This window comes from Emydura macquarii, unplaced genomic scaffold (genome assembly GCF_026122565.2).
Source record: "Emydura macquarii macquarii isolate MOO-44397 ecotype Brisbane River unplaced genomic scaffold, CSIRO-AGI_Emac_v2 contig_295, whole genome shotgun sequence".
NCBI lineage: Eukaryota > Metazoa > Chordata > Testudines > Chelidae > Emydura > Emydura macquarii.
Genome location: NW_027130432.1, coordinates 2,909,103 through 2,923,824, shown reverse-complemented (window position 1 = coordinate 2,923,824; position 14,722 = coordinate 2,909,103). Strand labels below are relative to the sequence as shown.

General features: G+C 40.5%; 1 protein-coding gene across 9 annotated transcripts in view; it reads left to right on the top strand.

The window, feature by feature from the left end:
• The window catches only part of ZNF423 (zinc finger protein 423), a 314,186-nt gene that overhangs the window by 188,943 nt on the left and 110,521 nt on the right, over nucleotides 1-14,722 (top strand). For all 9 annotated transcript variants that reach the window (XR_010920299.1, XM_067550701.1, XM_067550661.1 and 6 more), the window contains one exon: nucleotides 10,129-13,352. Coding sequence is in view for 8 of the 9 variants with exons in the window: in XM_067550701.1 (XP_067406802.1) it covers nucleotides 10,129-13,352 (3,224 nt within the window). In the remaining variant the exon portion in view is untranslated. The remainder of the gene's footprint in view (nucleotides 1-10,128; nucleotides 13,353-14,722) is intronic.

Sequence of the window (14,722 nt, the reverse complement as noted above, 5' to 3'; positions counted from 1 at the left end):
GGATCTGCTAAGGAGAAAAAAGTTCCGGGTAACCGTGCACGGAGGCATGTACACAGCTATACTGGAATGGACATGAGCAGCACATCTCAAAGAACATCAGTTACTGGTAAATAACCTTGTTTTTTTGTTCCAGTTTTATTTTTCATTCTGCCTTGAACATGTTGTATGCTACTGGAATAGTGCCTTTAAACATGAAGTATACTTTTGTGCCCATGAATTAGAGTGATTTCCTCTTTATAGTTCTATGAAGTAGGTGCAAATTCCCAGAAATGCCCTGCCAAGGTGGCTAACCCCTAACCTGGAGGAACCACCTTTGCAGAGGTCAGAGGATCACTCTTCATGCCAATTCAGCAATTCAGTCTTCATGCCATGGGTTCTCAGATGAGACTATTAAAACAAGTACTAATTACGGTAGTGGATTTGGGCTACTGCTGGCTGGGATCAGATTCAGAGTGGTGGTACTTTCAGAATTATTCAGTACATACAGTCTCCAGATATGACCTGAAAGTCTTAAAAATCTACAAAATCTAGAAAACAAGTCACATGTGAAGAAAATCAGTTGAGTGGTTTTAAAGGTCTGATTGTTTTAAAATTAACATGTTAAAACTCCTTCAATTTTTTAGTTTGATTTGAAGCAAGATTGGGTAAGAAAGTAGGGTCATCTCAAACTATTGACCTTATAAAACAATGTTTTCTATGTCTGGGCTATTTTAAGCTGCGATCATTTAAAACTTAATGGGGAAGAGTGGTGATTTAAATTATCAGCTGTCTTGTGGTTGTGATTATCATAGTCCAGAGTAACTGCGCTGGTATTCCTCCTCCGTGGTCCCTTGAGGGCACCCACTGTAGACTCCCAGCTTCTCAGCTGCCACCTCTCTTGGGCAGAGACCAATGTCTCTCTCCTTCCCGAGCAGTGGATCTTTAAAGGCTGCACTCTTCTCTGCCTACACCATGATAATCCTAGCAAGCCAGACTGCCTAAATGTCTGGAATCTGCACTTTGCCCCACTATAGGCTATGCCCAGTGTATTACCTGCACTTATAAGTTTCCACACAGTTCTTTGTAAGAAAGCACATTTATTCTTATGGTAAAAGAATTACAGAGAAAACATATTAAAAATAATAGAAGAATCTACACACCTGCTAAAAAGCTTACCAGAGGTTACCTCAACATCAACCCTGGCTCCTGTAGCTGTCAATCCTTCAAAATCCACAATTGGGTTTTCTCCCTGGTTACAAAGTCATAACTGTTTCAGATTCAGAACCAGAACCCATGCTGGTCAGATCAGCCTGTGTCTTCATACAGCTCAGGCCTTTGATCTCCAACTCTCAGGAGCAGACAATCACCCTCGCCTCAGGACATAGTTTCAGAAGGTATTTGCATAATTGGAGGTAGAGAATTTGCATTAATCTATACCTAGGTATTTCCCAGGGAAACCACTTCATATATATTGTCCCAAATGTCCATTCTTGTCTGAACAATTTCGGTATATCCCTTTGAACTCCCAGGTCTCACATCACATCTTCTCGCTAGAAAAATTACATACAATCCTGGCCCACAATATTACGTAAACTTTGCATTTAGCACAGTAAAGTTTTCCCATGGCAGGAAGTAGCCATGTTTATCAATGTAATCATTCAGCATTAAATAGTTGTAATTTTAAAAGTACTGAAATAATTTTCTTCAAATTTGTTTTGTTTTGTAGGTCTCAGTAAGTCTGGAATATATGGTGCTATTTCTTTATCTGAAGTTATATAAGCAGTTCTAGTTTCTAGTGTATGCTGTATTAAATGGCTAAATTTATGGCATAAGAAGCCATTATATTAAAGCAATAAATATGGGGGTAAAGAATTACAGTTTATCTTTCCTTCATATGTATGTATCTATACATTACCTGGCTTATGAATGCTTCATTGTTTTAACCAGAGTATGGCATTAATGCTCATTTTGTGGAATGATACTATTAGGGATAATATTATATAACTTGTGGAAATAATTTCCATTGTTTGGTAGAGTTACAATCAAATATGTACTAATCAAAGCTTCTCAAGGCCAACTATATGATTATATTTCAGTGATAGATGCTAGCTGGATTGCTAATATCATTCAAGAATATGTGCATACAATGTGTGTGAGCTCTAAATGTCTTCTGTGTCACAATTAAAAATACACTCAATAGAGCTGACATAGGAACTTAAAAATGGAGCTTTGGATTTTGTAGGCTCTTGTTTATTATTTACTTTATTCTGATGACATTTGAGTTGTATGGGTATAAGTTTTGTAAAAATAAAAAGTAAAAATGTGTCAAAGTAAACTGAAAACATTTAAACCTAACACATTTGGTATGTATACTTCATTTGCATTAGTTCACACCAACACTGCAGTGTACCCAGACACCGTATGCTGTGTGAAGGTGTAATACATCATTTTAATCCATTGTATTGTATTATCCCTGTATACTTATTACAGTTAAAATTTTTCTTTCACCTCTGAAATCCAATCACATTCCTCCTGCAGAGTTCCCTGGTTAGGTATCTCTGATAATAATAATTATTAATACTATTAGCACCTCTGTTGGTCTTTCCATCTGAGGACCTCACTCTGCTTTACAGTCATTAGAGAAGTAAGCTTTATAACACCCTTGGAGCCAGGAAAGTACTCTTCCTTTATACAGATGGGGAACTGAGTCACAGAGAGATATGGTAACATTTTTAAGTGCCTAGGTGATTAAAGAGCCCAACACTCATTGGCAAAAGTAACTTGAATTTTTAGGAGCCTAAGTCTCATTTACTTTCCATTAGACTTAAACTCCTAGGTGCCCCCGTTCTTTTTAAAAATTGGATTTTGGCATCTAAGTTGCTTTGGTGCTGTGGCCAGTTTTACCTTAGGTGACGTTCACAATGTCACAGAAAGTCTGTGGCAGAGCCAGGAATTTCCTGATTCACAGATCTGAACTTTAACCATTAGACAATCCTTTCCCTTGTCAATCACTTCTCTGTTAAGTATAAATCAAATCTGAATTAAGCAAGAGAAATGGCTCATTTATTTCAGTTGGGTTTTTTGCCCTGGCGTACAACAGCAGATCCCAGATCTACCCACCGCAGTCTATTATTCTGCATAAAAAATGTCTCTCTGTGGCTCAAAAGAAGAGTCGCCTTTTAAGTTGCATCTCTAACGTTGCCTGTTCTGCAATCCTCCCTAGCTACCACCACTCCAGCTTCTTCCAGCCTCCTCCCATTGTTTTCAGCATGTACTACAGTCAAGGGAAATTCCCTTTCCTCTTATTTAAAGGTACAACATTACATTTTAATCACACCTGCTCATCAGGTGAATAAGTTCTATTAGCTGTTCCAACTCAGCTGTTACTGTCACTCAGAACTGATGTATTGGCTGTGTGTATGGGGATGTCTACACAGCAGCTGGGCAGTGCTTCCCAGCATGGGTAGACACACATTCACTAGCTCTACTTGAGGTAGTATGCTAAAAAGAGCAGTGTGACTGTGGTGGAACAGGTGCAGATTTTGGCTATCCATCTGAATGCAATCTTGCCTGATCCCCTGGGTATGTACTTGGGTGGTCAGCCTGACCTGTTGCCTGTGCCACTGTGAGCACTCTGCTGTTTTGAGCGTGCTAGCTGATGCAGAGGTAGCATGTATCTGTCCACTTGCTCTGGGAAGCACCTCCTAGCTACTGTGTAGACATGCCCTGTGTATGTAGTGCATGTGATGTCATCCTTTAGTGGCTGACCCCACAGTGCGGTGAAGGGATTTGTACTAATTACTGCCTGCTAAAAGGGGCCTGTGTTTATGGAGCTGGAGGATCAGGGCTCCAGTCCTGGCTCTGCGCATGTGTGTGACTGTTCTAGGAAACTGAATCTGCTGCTTGCAACACGTAGTCTTTATAGCATGTTGTGAACCCAGTGGTACTTTCATGGTGCAATCACCCTTGTGCAGAAGACCAGCACAAGACCTGCATGCTGTTTAAGACCCCCATAAGCCTCTGGACACGGGTTAATTTCACCCTAGAGGAGGGACAGATTAGTAAGTGGAAAGGTAACAGACCGCAGCTTTCTTACGGATAATGACATGACAGTAGAGTGTAGAAACACGCAGATGGTACTTGCTGAATTACACCACTTCTGTGTCTGATTTCCTCCAAATTCCCATGGAGGTGACAACCCTCTTCCATGGGATCAGATAAACAGGAAGGCTCTAAGGGCCCATCTACTTCTTCGAGTATTGTCCCTGTGGGTGCCCCACTGTAGGTGTATCAGTGCCCCTGCACCCTGGATTGGGCATTCTAGGTAGCAGTGTCTGTTTCGTTCACACATGCACTCTCCCTCCCTTGTGCTCTGCCTCGAGACTATCTAGCACTGTGTGGGTGAATCGACCTCAGTTCCTTCTCAACCACCCTCAGCCTGAAACAGAGCAGGTAGCAGTCCAGTTTACTTTGAATCTATGGCCACTTACTCTCTTCTACATCTGTCAATGAAGACAGCTTTTCTGGTGGCCATCACCTCAGCACGGCAAATAGTGGAAATAGTGGTGTTGATGACACGATCTTCTTTAAAGACAAAGTCACTCTGAGGCCCCACTCAAAATTCCTCCCCCAGGGTGGCCTTGTCCTTCCATGAGAACTACCCCATCCACCTCCCCACCTCTTTCCCAAAACCACTCTGTAACAACGCGGAGGCAGTACTACATATGCTTGATGTTAGGAGAGCCTAAGCATTATATTTGGACTGGACAAAGGGCTTTAGGAAATCATTTAAACTCTTCCTTTCCATTGCGGATGCATCCAAGGGCTCTGCAACATCAGCTCTAAGGCTCTCTAAATGTGTCTCGAACAGCATTAACTATTGTTATCATGCCCGTAACCTGCTACCTCCATCAGGAATTTGCACACACTCCACAAGATCTGTTTCCACCTCAGTCACATTTGTTAAAGATGTTCCCATCTCAGAAATCTGCAGAGCCAGCAACATGGGCCTTTGCTCATATTTTTGTGGAACACTACACGATTACTTGAGACTCAGCTTCTGATGCCATCTTCAGCTCCAGAGTATTATCATCAATAATAGACCCTACTCTGAAGCCTCAGCTCACCATGGGGATACTGCTGTGAAGTCACCTAACATGGAGCACCCATAGGGACATATATCTTGAAGAACCATCGTTACTGCATGAGGTGACTTCCTCTTCTTCTTCAAGTAGTGTCCCTATGGGTGCTCCATGTTAGGTGACCATGCCATGACCTGCCCTCCTTCCCTCTACTTTGGAGTTCTCAACAAGGGGGCCCAGCGGTAAAGAGAAAACTGAGGGCGGTTTGCTCATGCAAGCGCTAGATAGCCTCGAGGCAAATAATGGGGGAGGAAAAGCGCACATGCAGACCAAACGGGACACTGCTACCTAAAATCTCTGATCAGAGGCGCAGGGCGCAGATACACCTACAGCGGAGGACCCATAGGCACACAAATCTCAACGAATCATCACAAGGTGAGAAATTTCCTCTTGTGTCTTCATCAGTACCCATTCCTGTGCAAATTCTGGGCCATTGTGTGTATGCACCTGTGGGTGCAGCACCTTTTGTAGTTGAATTTGAAAGTAAAATCTCTAGCCAACTTCCTATATGTATCCTCTTCGTATCAGCAAGCCCTATCCACTATTAGACAACCAGCAACTTTCTTGGCCCTTCATCCTTCACATAGTACCTTTTATCATGATTAAAACTTCAAATTATACCTGTGCATCTCAGTAAAAGCCCAGTTATGAGTCCTGCCTCATCACTGCTTGTCTCATAGCCCAGAACTGAGTAATTTGCCCACAGATGCATATGTAGAGGGGAAAATCATTCACTGAAGGAGAACCCAGACGATGCTGTATAGTGAAAAACCAGCACATTTAGGGAAAGGCAAGCTGTAGATTCCGGCCTTCACCTACACCTACTGCTCTTTAACTTCATGTAGGCGGTGCTGGTATAAATCTGGTTTATGCATCATTCTGTCTGACTAAACTTGACCCAAAAATTGGCTATGCTGTTGTGATTGGCTAGTTTAGCAAACCAATCTTTCTGCAGTTGTTCTAACAAGTGAAGGCTCAGCTTGAAAGTCTGACAGAATGTAACGTGTTTTCTGGTTAGCTTTGTATGAGGAAGTGGAAAGAGGGTGTCTTGTAGGGAGGTGAAATTGTATATATGTGTACACAATTTTATTTCTATTAGCAAAGTAATTGTCTTAACAAATATACCAACCCTATCATTGTTCACTCAGAAGACTGTGCTACCTATGTTTTACGTTTGTGACAGGTTTGAAAACCGATCATGAATTCATAGCTCTGGGGTTGATCATCATAGCTGCATGAGTACATTTCTGAACTTGGCTTTTGTTATGTGAATGGTAAACGGAGAACGAAGTGTGATTTATATAGCAGTTTGGTGAAATTGCTCTTATTAGAAGGAAAAATACATTTATTGAATGCATCTAGGCTGGAATGATCTCTTCAGTGATGATGATGAATGCTTGCAGCTTTGTAAACATGCTGAACATTAAGTTGCTAAATGACTGTACCACTTTGTGATTGATTATCAAGTTTGGCCACGTAAACATCACGACCCACACATATATCTCACAGACTGCCTGCATTCTGAAGCCTACTTAATGCTCTTTTTTTTCTAATTAAACTTTTATTGAATTTTCTTCCCCTTTTAATACTTGTTTTGATTCTCTTATGCGCAGATGACAAAAGACTTCCACCAGCCATGTGATTCCCTATTTTAGAACAGTCCCACTTTGCAGGATTAGCCATTTTTAATGACTTTAATCTCCTTTTTGAAAGTGATTTTTCTCATTCTGTTACATTCCTTTGATTGCATTAATGTAGAATTATTATTCTACTGGAAAAATCACCATTGCCAGGCATGTCACACCACATCTTAACTATATCTTCCCAACACAATATACTCCAGCAAGACACCCTAGCATTTTCTTCTGGCCTCATTATAAGGCTTTTCCTCAATTTAGAGTGGCAAATTAAAATTAACAGGGTTGTTTTTCATTCCATAAAGAGATTAATGATGATGAGTTTTCCCTCTAATTTCTTCTTTCTTCCTTAGTCTGTGGATACTTTTAATGTTTTGTTTCTAAGGAAGTCCAGGTAGATTCTGTGTGGGAGCGGGTTGTATTTTTTTTTTAAAGGAATAACTGTCCAACAATTTTTAAATTCTAAAAGACAAAAAAAAACCCAACCAAATATGTTAAAAGAAAAATAAAAGTTGAACTTTTAAATCAATAAAATGCCTAAATCAAACTGACAAAACAAGACAGTCTTGCTTTCAACTTTATGTAAACAAACATGAAAAATGTTATTTCATTTAAATCCATATTATAATAATCGCAGCAATTTCTTTGTGTGTCATTCAGAAAGTAACACCATCTTTCTTTGATTTTAAAAAAATATTAGTCCAGTATGCTGGGAGGGTGGTGGGAGGAAGGGAGCTCTGCTATTCAATTCTTAGCATCTTTCCTAAAGTTGTTGCAATGTCCACCTGCTGTGTTTTGGGATAGATCAGTCAGTTTCAGACAAGTGCAAGAACTTCTTAAACATATTAGTATTGCTGAGATAATGGACCAACTTCACTGCTGGAATAAGCACATACAATTGTATTGAAGTTAACAGAGTTGTACTGGGTTATGCTAGCAGTGAATTTGGCACACTGAATCTGTAAATTGTAAAAGTGGCTGTGGATGTTGAAGCTGATTTATTCATTAAAGTGGTTTATAGTCTATCTGAATTTTTTCTCTGCTTCCCCTCTTCAATCATTTATGGCTGTATACCAATATGCAGCAAAATATTTACAATCTCTCTCTGTGATAATAAAATAAGACATTTTAAATGAACGTTTTTACAATGATTTTTATTTAATGGCAACTTGTTATAGTTTAGACCGCAGCCAGTTAACTTATAGAGTAGTTATACTGCAGCTTTTTTTTTCCAGTAGAAAAACTGTAGTAGTAGCAAATTCACCATGTGCTGCCCTAGTTCAGGCCCTAGCATCCCCCTCTCTCCCTTTTGTCTCCATTCCCCTTGAGGAGCCCAGCTGGCGTGAGCTGAGAATTAGTGAGCAGTGATCTACCGGTACCTCCCCACTGAATCTAATCCAAGAAGCTGGCAGCCAGCTGAATCCTTCCAGTCAGAAGGGCCCATTAATGCAAGTCCCTAGAGAGGCTGCTTCTCCTTTGCTTGGGGAAAGAACCCCTGTGAATGTGGCTGACATCAGAGGGAGAGAGAGAGAGAGAGAGAGAGAGGCTGATCAGGATGAGGAGAGAACCTGGATCTTCAATATGGCATACAGTAATGTACACTAGAGTAGATTTAAATATGGAGTGAGTTATATGATTGCTGATACAAAAAGGTATTAGGTGTTTGGTTACAGGTTGGGGATAGAAAGATTAAAAAACAAGTCTGTAAAAATCAATGAATGAAACTCTTTGTAATGCTCAGGCTCAGCCGGGCTCTTAAGTTTTTTTTTAAACCCAAGAACACTGAATGTTCTATAAACATAGGTTGCTGACTGAGAATTATAGTACATTTCTGTGATGAGAATAAAATACTATTTTCATGTAATCAGTCATTCTGCAGTAGCATCTTTGGATAAGATAGGGGAGGACAGTGTAGTTGTACTGCGTAAGGGGAGAAGGCCATCCTCCCACACAATATAGTGCTAGAAAAGATACAGCACATTTTTGCTGGATAAGTTGTCTTGTATATGATTATTTTTATACATTCTTGATAGAGTTATATAAAGTAATACAAATCCCTGTTTTCCTCGGCTATAAAGACAGGCCTTTGACAAAGAATACTGTGACACAGGGCATAGGTTCTTGTACTGACGATATTCCCATTAACTGAGTTCTTTTTTGAGAACTACTCCACTGAACATGTGCTTTAATTTGGTGAAGTTGTTTAGTTGGCAGACAAGTGTATGTGTGGCAGCCTACATGCATAGTTGAAGATTTTTTTGTTGAGTAGTTGTAGTAATAGCTGAAGTAGAATCATTAAATATTTTTGAGGGCAAATGTTTGTGTTGAAGATATGGTTCCTTTTTGCATTTCAGTGCTTTACCTATTCTTCCTCTACTCTCACTAGTTTTATACTGTTCTTCATTCAGGTTTCAGTTTTATATCTTCACTTAACTTGACATCTTCAGCATTCTCTGTGGAATGATTACATTTGCACTCATTTTGTTCTCTTTCTGATGAACAATTCAAATTATGAAAGATGCTAATGTTTTATGTATTTTTTTAAAATAACCATTCTTCCATTCATTGTCTTTCTTTATGGTGATACAGATTTACGAAATATTTTATAAAGCCTCATCTTTGAGCCATGAAAGTTGGAGTACTTTGTCATTACAGGCTTGGCTGTACTGTTGTTTTGTTCCTGAAGTTGGTTTTCTGGTGGCAGTACACTTGAAATCTCCAAAGATTATTATTAGTCTTTTTATTACAATCAGACAACATTATCTTTCTAAGTCAATGAATGTAATAGCCATCAACATTTCTTCACAATTTGAACTGACTATGCTTAAATCTGTCGCTTCTGTTTCACATGGATGTTGAATTCTGTTTGTGTTTTCTACATATAACTGCTTTTGTGCAGCCTTTTAAATCTGTTTCAATTTCAAGACAGAACTGAAAATATTTTGTTAAAAGGAAACATTACTTAAAATCTTTCTGATGTATCATTTAAAAAATCCCACAAAAGCACAGGTGACCACTTAATACTGTAGCTCTTAGAAATGTTTGTATTGCTTTGCTTCACAATGCATTTTATTTTCTCTACTTGTTTGTTTTACGGTATAGTGAGTAGTTGTTAAACCTGTTAAAGAAAAAAGGCTTTATATTAATATTATATGTTTGCATAGTCATAAATTATATATACAATATGTGCTTTTCTTCCTCTTTCTCAATCATTCTTTAAAATTCAAGAGACATTTATGTCTTTTTTGTTCAGCAGTTGATTTTTTTTTACTGTAGTAGCAGAAGCCCATAGTGTTGTTGAGAGGCTTTGTCCTTATTTCACAGATGCACTGGGAATTGTTTTTAATCTCCTTTCTGCTTTCCCATTACAGATGGTGATGACGACCCACAACTCTCCTGGGTGGCTTCATCTCCCTCCAGCAAAGATGTTGCATCACCCACTCAGATGATAGGAGATGGGTGTGATCTCGGCATCGGGGAGGAGGAAGGGGGGACTGGCCTGCCATATCCCTGTCAGTTTTGTGATAAGTCCTTCATTCGCCTGAGCTACCTTAAAAGGCACGAGCAGATCCACAGTGACAAACTACCTTTCAAATGCACCTACTGTAGCCGGCTTTTTAAGCATAAGAGAAGTAGGGATCGCCACATAAAGCTTCACACAGGGGATAAAAAGTACCATTGCCATGAATGTGAGGCAGCATTCTCTCGTAGCGACCACCTCAAAATTCACCTGAAAACCCACAGTTCCAGCAAGCCATTCAAGTGTACTGTCTGTAAGCGTGGGTTTTCCTCCACCAGCTCATTGCAGAGTCACATGCAAGCTCATAAAAAGAACAAGGAACATATGGCAAAGACTGAGAAAGAGGTGAAGAAGGATGATTTTATGTGTGATTACTGTGAAGAGACATTCAGTCAGACAGAAGATTTGGAGAAGCATGTAATGACACGCCACCCACAGCTTTCCGAGAAGGCAGATTTGCAGTGTATTCATTGTCCTGAAGTATTTGCAGATGAAAACTCACTGCTTTCCCACATTCATCAAGTCCATGCCAACAAAAAACACAAGTGCCCTATGTGCCCAGAGCAGTTTTCTTCAGTGGAGGAAGTCTATTGCCATTTGGATAGCCACAGACAGCCTGATTCCAGCAACCATAGTGTCAGCCCTGACCCAGTCTTGGGGAGCGTGGCATCCATGAGCAGCGCAACACCTGATTCAAGCGCTTCGGTGGAACGAGGATCTACTCCGGACTCCACTTTAAAACCGTTGAGAGGACAAAAGAAGATCAGATCAGTGGAAAGAGAGGAAGGCCAGAATTGGTCTAAAGTCACCTACAGCTGCCCTTACTGCTCCAAGCGTGACTTCAACAGCCTTGCTGTCCTGGAGATCCATTTGAAGACCATTCATGCAGACAAACCTCAACAAAGCCACACATGCCAGATCTGCCTTGATTCCATGCCTACACTGTACAACTTGAATGAACATGTGAGAAAGGTGCACAAAAACCATGCATATCCCATGATGCAGTTTAACAACATTTCTGCCTTTCACTGTAACTATTGCCCTGAGATGTTTGCTGATATCAATAGCCTACAGGAGCACATCCGCATCACTCACTGTGGCCCAAATGCTACCCCTCAAGATGGTAACAATGCCTTCTTCTGTAACCAGTGCTCAATGGGCTTTCTGACTGAAGCATCCTTGACTGAGCATATTCAGCAAACTCACTGCAACGTAGGAAACTCAAAATTGGATTCCCCTGTCGTTCAGCCAACACAGTCTTTTATGGAAGTTTACTCTTGTCCTTATTGCACAAACTCCCCCATTTTTGGCTCCATCCTGAAGCTTACAAAGCATATTAAAGAAAACCACAAGAACATTCCTCTGGCACACAATAAGAAGTCAAAAGCAGAGCAGAGTCCAGTTTCTTCTGATGTTGAAGTCTCTTCCCCTAAAAGGCAGCGTCTTTCTGCCAGCTTAAATTCAGTTTCTAATGGTGAATACCCATGTAATCAATGTGATCTAAAGTTCTCTAATTTTGAAAGTTTCCAAACTCATTTAAAGTTGCATTTGGAGTTGCTTTTAAGGAAGCAATCTTGCCCTCAGTGTAAAGAGGACTTTGATTCCCAGGAGTCTCTCCTGCAGCACCTCACGGTACACTACATGACAACTTCTACCCATTATGTATGTGAGAGCTGTGACAAACAGTTTTCTTCAGTGGATGATTTGCAGAAACATTTGCTGGACATGCATACTTTTGTGTTGTATCACTGCACACTTTGCCAAGAAGTTTTTGATTCCAAGGTATCTATCCAAGTGCATCTGGCAGTAAAGCATAGCAATGAAAAGAAGATGTATCGTTGTACAGCCTGTAATTGGGATTTTAGGAAGGAGGTGGATCTTCAGATCCATGTAAAGCATAGCCATTTGGGCAATCCAACAAAGTCACACAAATGCATCTTTTGCGGAGAGACCTTCAGCACTGAAGTAGAACTGCAGTGCCACATCACAACCCACAGTAAAAAATACAACTGCAAGTTCTGCAGCAAAGCTTTCCATGCAATCATTTTGCTTGAAAAACATTTGCGGGAGAAACATTGTGTCTTTGATGCTGGTGCGGAGAATGGCACAGCTAATGGCATGACCTCAACAAATAAGAAGACAGAAGCTGCGGATCTACAGAACATGTTGATGAAGAATCCAGATACTTCAAACAGTCATGAGGCTAGTGAGGATGATGTAGATGCTTCTGAGCCTATGTATGGTTGTGACATCTGTGGGGCTGCCTATACCATGGAAGTCCTTTTGCAAAACCATCGTTTGAGAGATCATAACATCAGACCTGGGGAGGATGATTGTTCTAGGAAGAAAGCAGAATTCATCAAAGGTAGCCACAAGTGTAACATCTGCTCAAGGACCTTTTTCTCAGAAAATGGCCTCCGGGAGCATATGCAGACCCATCGAGGTCCAGCTAAACACTACATGTGCCCCATTTGTGGGGAGCGCTTCCCGTCCCTTCTGACCCTGACAGAGCACAAAGTCACTCATAGCAAGAGTTTGGATACGGGAACGTGCAGGATCTGCAAAATGCCACTGCAGAGTGAGGAGGAATTTATTGAGCACTGCCAGATGCATCCGGATCTCAGAAATTCCCTCACCGGGTTTCGCTGTGTTGTCTGTATGCAGACAGTCACCTCTACCCTTGAGCTGAAAATTCATGGAACGTTCCATATGCAGAAATTGGCAGGAAACTCTGCAGCCTCTTCTCCCAATGGCCAGGCCTTGCAGAAACTCTACAAGTGTGCTTTGTGCTTGAAAGAGTTCCGGAACAAGCAGGATTTGGTGAAACTGGATGTTAATGGCCTGCCTTATGGCCTGTGTGCTGGATGCATGACCAGGAGTACCAATGGACAGTCCTCAGGCTTGACCCCCCAGGAAGTGAATGAGAGACCGTGTGGCAGTCTCAGGTGCCCGGAGTGTAGTGTCAAATTTGAAAGTGCTGAAGACCTAGAGAATCATATTCAATTAGATCACCGAGACCTGACACCTGAGACTAGTGGCCAAAGGAAAGGTACCCAGACATCCCCTGTTCCCAGAGTAAGTACTGCTGAATTGTAGCATCTCTTATTGCACACAACGTAGGCTACTGGAGTAACTATAAAAAGTATTTAATAGGATTAAAACATATCTGAAATTCAAATTTTATAAAATTAATATTAAAAAAATACCCTTTAAGAATGACCTTTTCTATAAAAAAAAGTGTAGCGCTGCACAGGCAGAAATTAGGTATCACAAAGTTTTGCAGACTTTTTAGATATGGATGGCAGGATATCAGGGTTCTTACTGCAAACCTTACTTGAAATTGTCATCAGAAAGTTATCTCAATAATTCATTCAGAAATCAGGGATTGTGCATGACAAGGATGGGTATTTCTTGAGTTGGGAAGTCTGCAGAAACTGGAGAGACTTTGATGGAAAAAGATATTCTCAATATCCAGGAGAAAGGAATTTTAAGTAGTTCACTTTACCACATCCCAAGAATGAGTTAATTAGACAGAATGGATGGTAGGTTTGCAAGACTCTTGCTTTCTTTATATAGCCTCTTGGCAGAGGTATCTACCTCATTTGTACTGTTTGGTGAGCATGTGATCAGGCATCAAACATGAGCAGGAGGAGGTTGGAATGAAAGACTTAGTGAAAGCCCCTCAAAACTTCAAAGAGGTGAGTTGTCTTGCTATATGACCTAGGGAGATTGGATATGTGGATATGAGCCCTGCTTTCCTGATCGTGTGTGTGTGTGTGTGTGTGTGTGTGTGTGTGTGTGTGTGTGTGAGAGAGAGAGAGAGAGAGAGAGAGAGAGAGAGAGAGACCTGGAAAAATCTATGGAAAAAAAAAAAGGGGGGGGGGCTATATTTATGGCTGAGGTGCCACACTGGCCATATTGATACTCAAATAATTACTAGCACTGTTTAATCATCAGAAGACATAGCACAGGAGAAGGTAACTTTTGAAAAATGGAACTACTTAATTTCCTTCTCTTAGTGAAAGTAGTTGTCATCTGTTACCTGAAAATTCTTGTAGAGTGTGCAGGTGAGGTTCTTGAGAGAAAAGAGTTAGTTTCCACAGACTGACTGCTATCTTACATCTTTACTTTTAAGATTCTTGGCTAATTTAGTATGTAAGCAAGCTTTTAGAAGCCTGCTCATAGAATCTAGTTTGTCTGCAGTTTATGGTGTCTTAAAATTATTTGCTGAAATTTTAGTTTGTGCCAGATTACATCTTCATTGTGAAGAACAAATGAAATGAGAAGTGAATTTGGGAACTCTTCTCGGCACACCAATATCAGTGACAGGAATATTAGTCAGACCCGTCTGACACTTTGAATGAAAGATAATGGGGTGAGATTTTCAAAAGTATTTACTAAAGGAGCTGGGTGCCCTGCTCTTACTGAAAAATCTCAGCTATAGA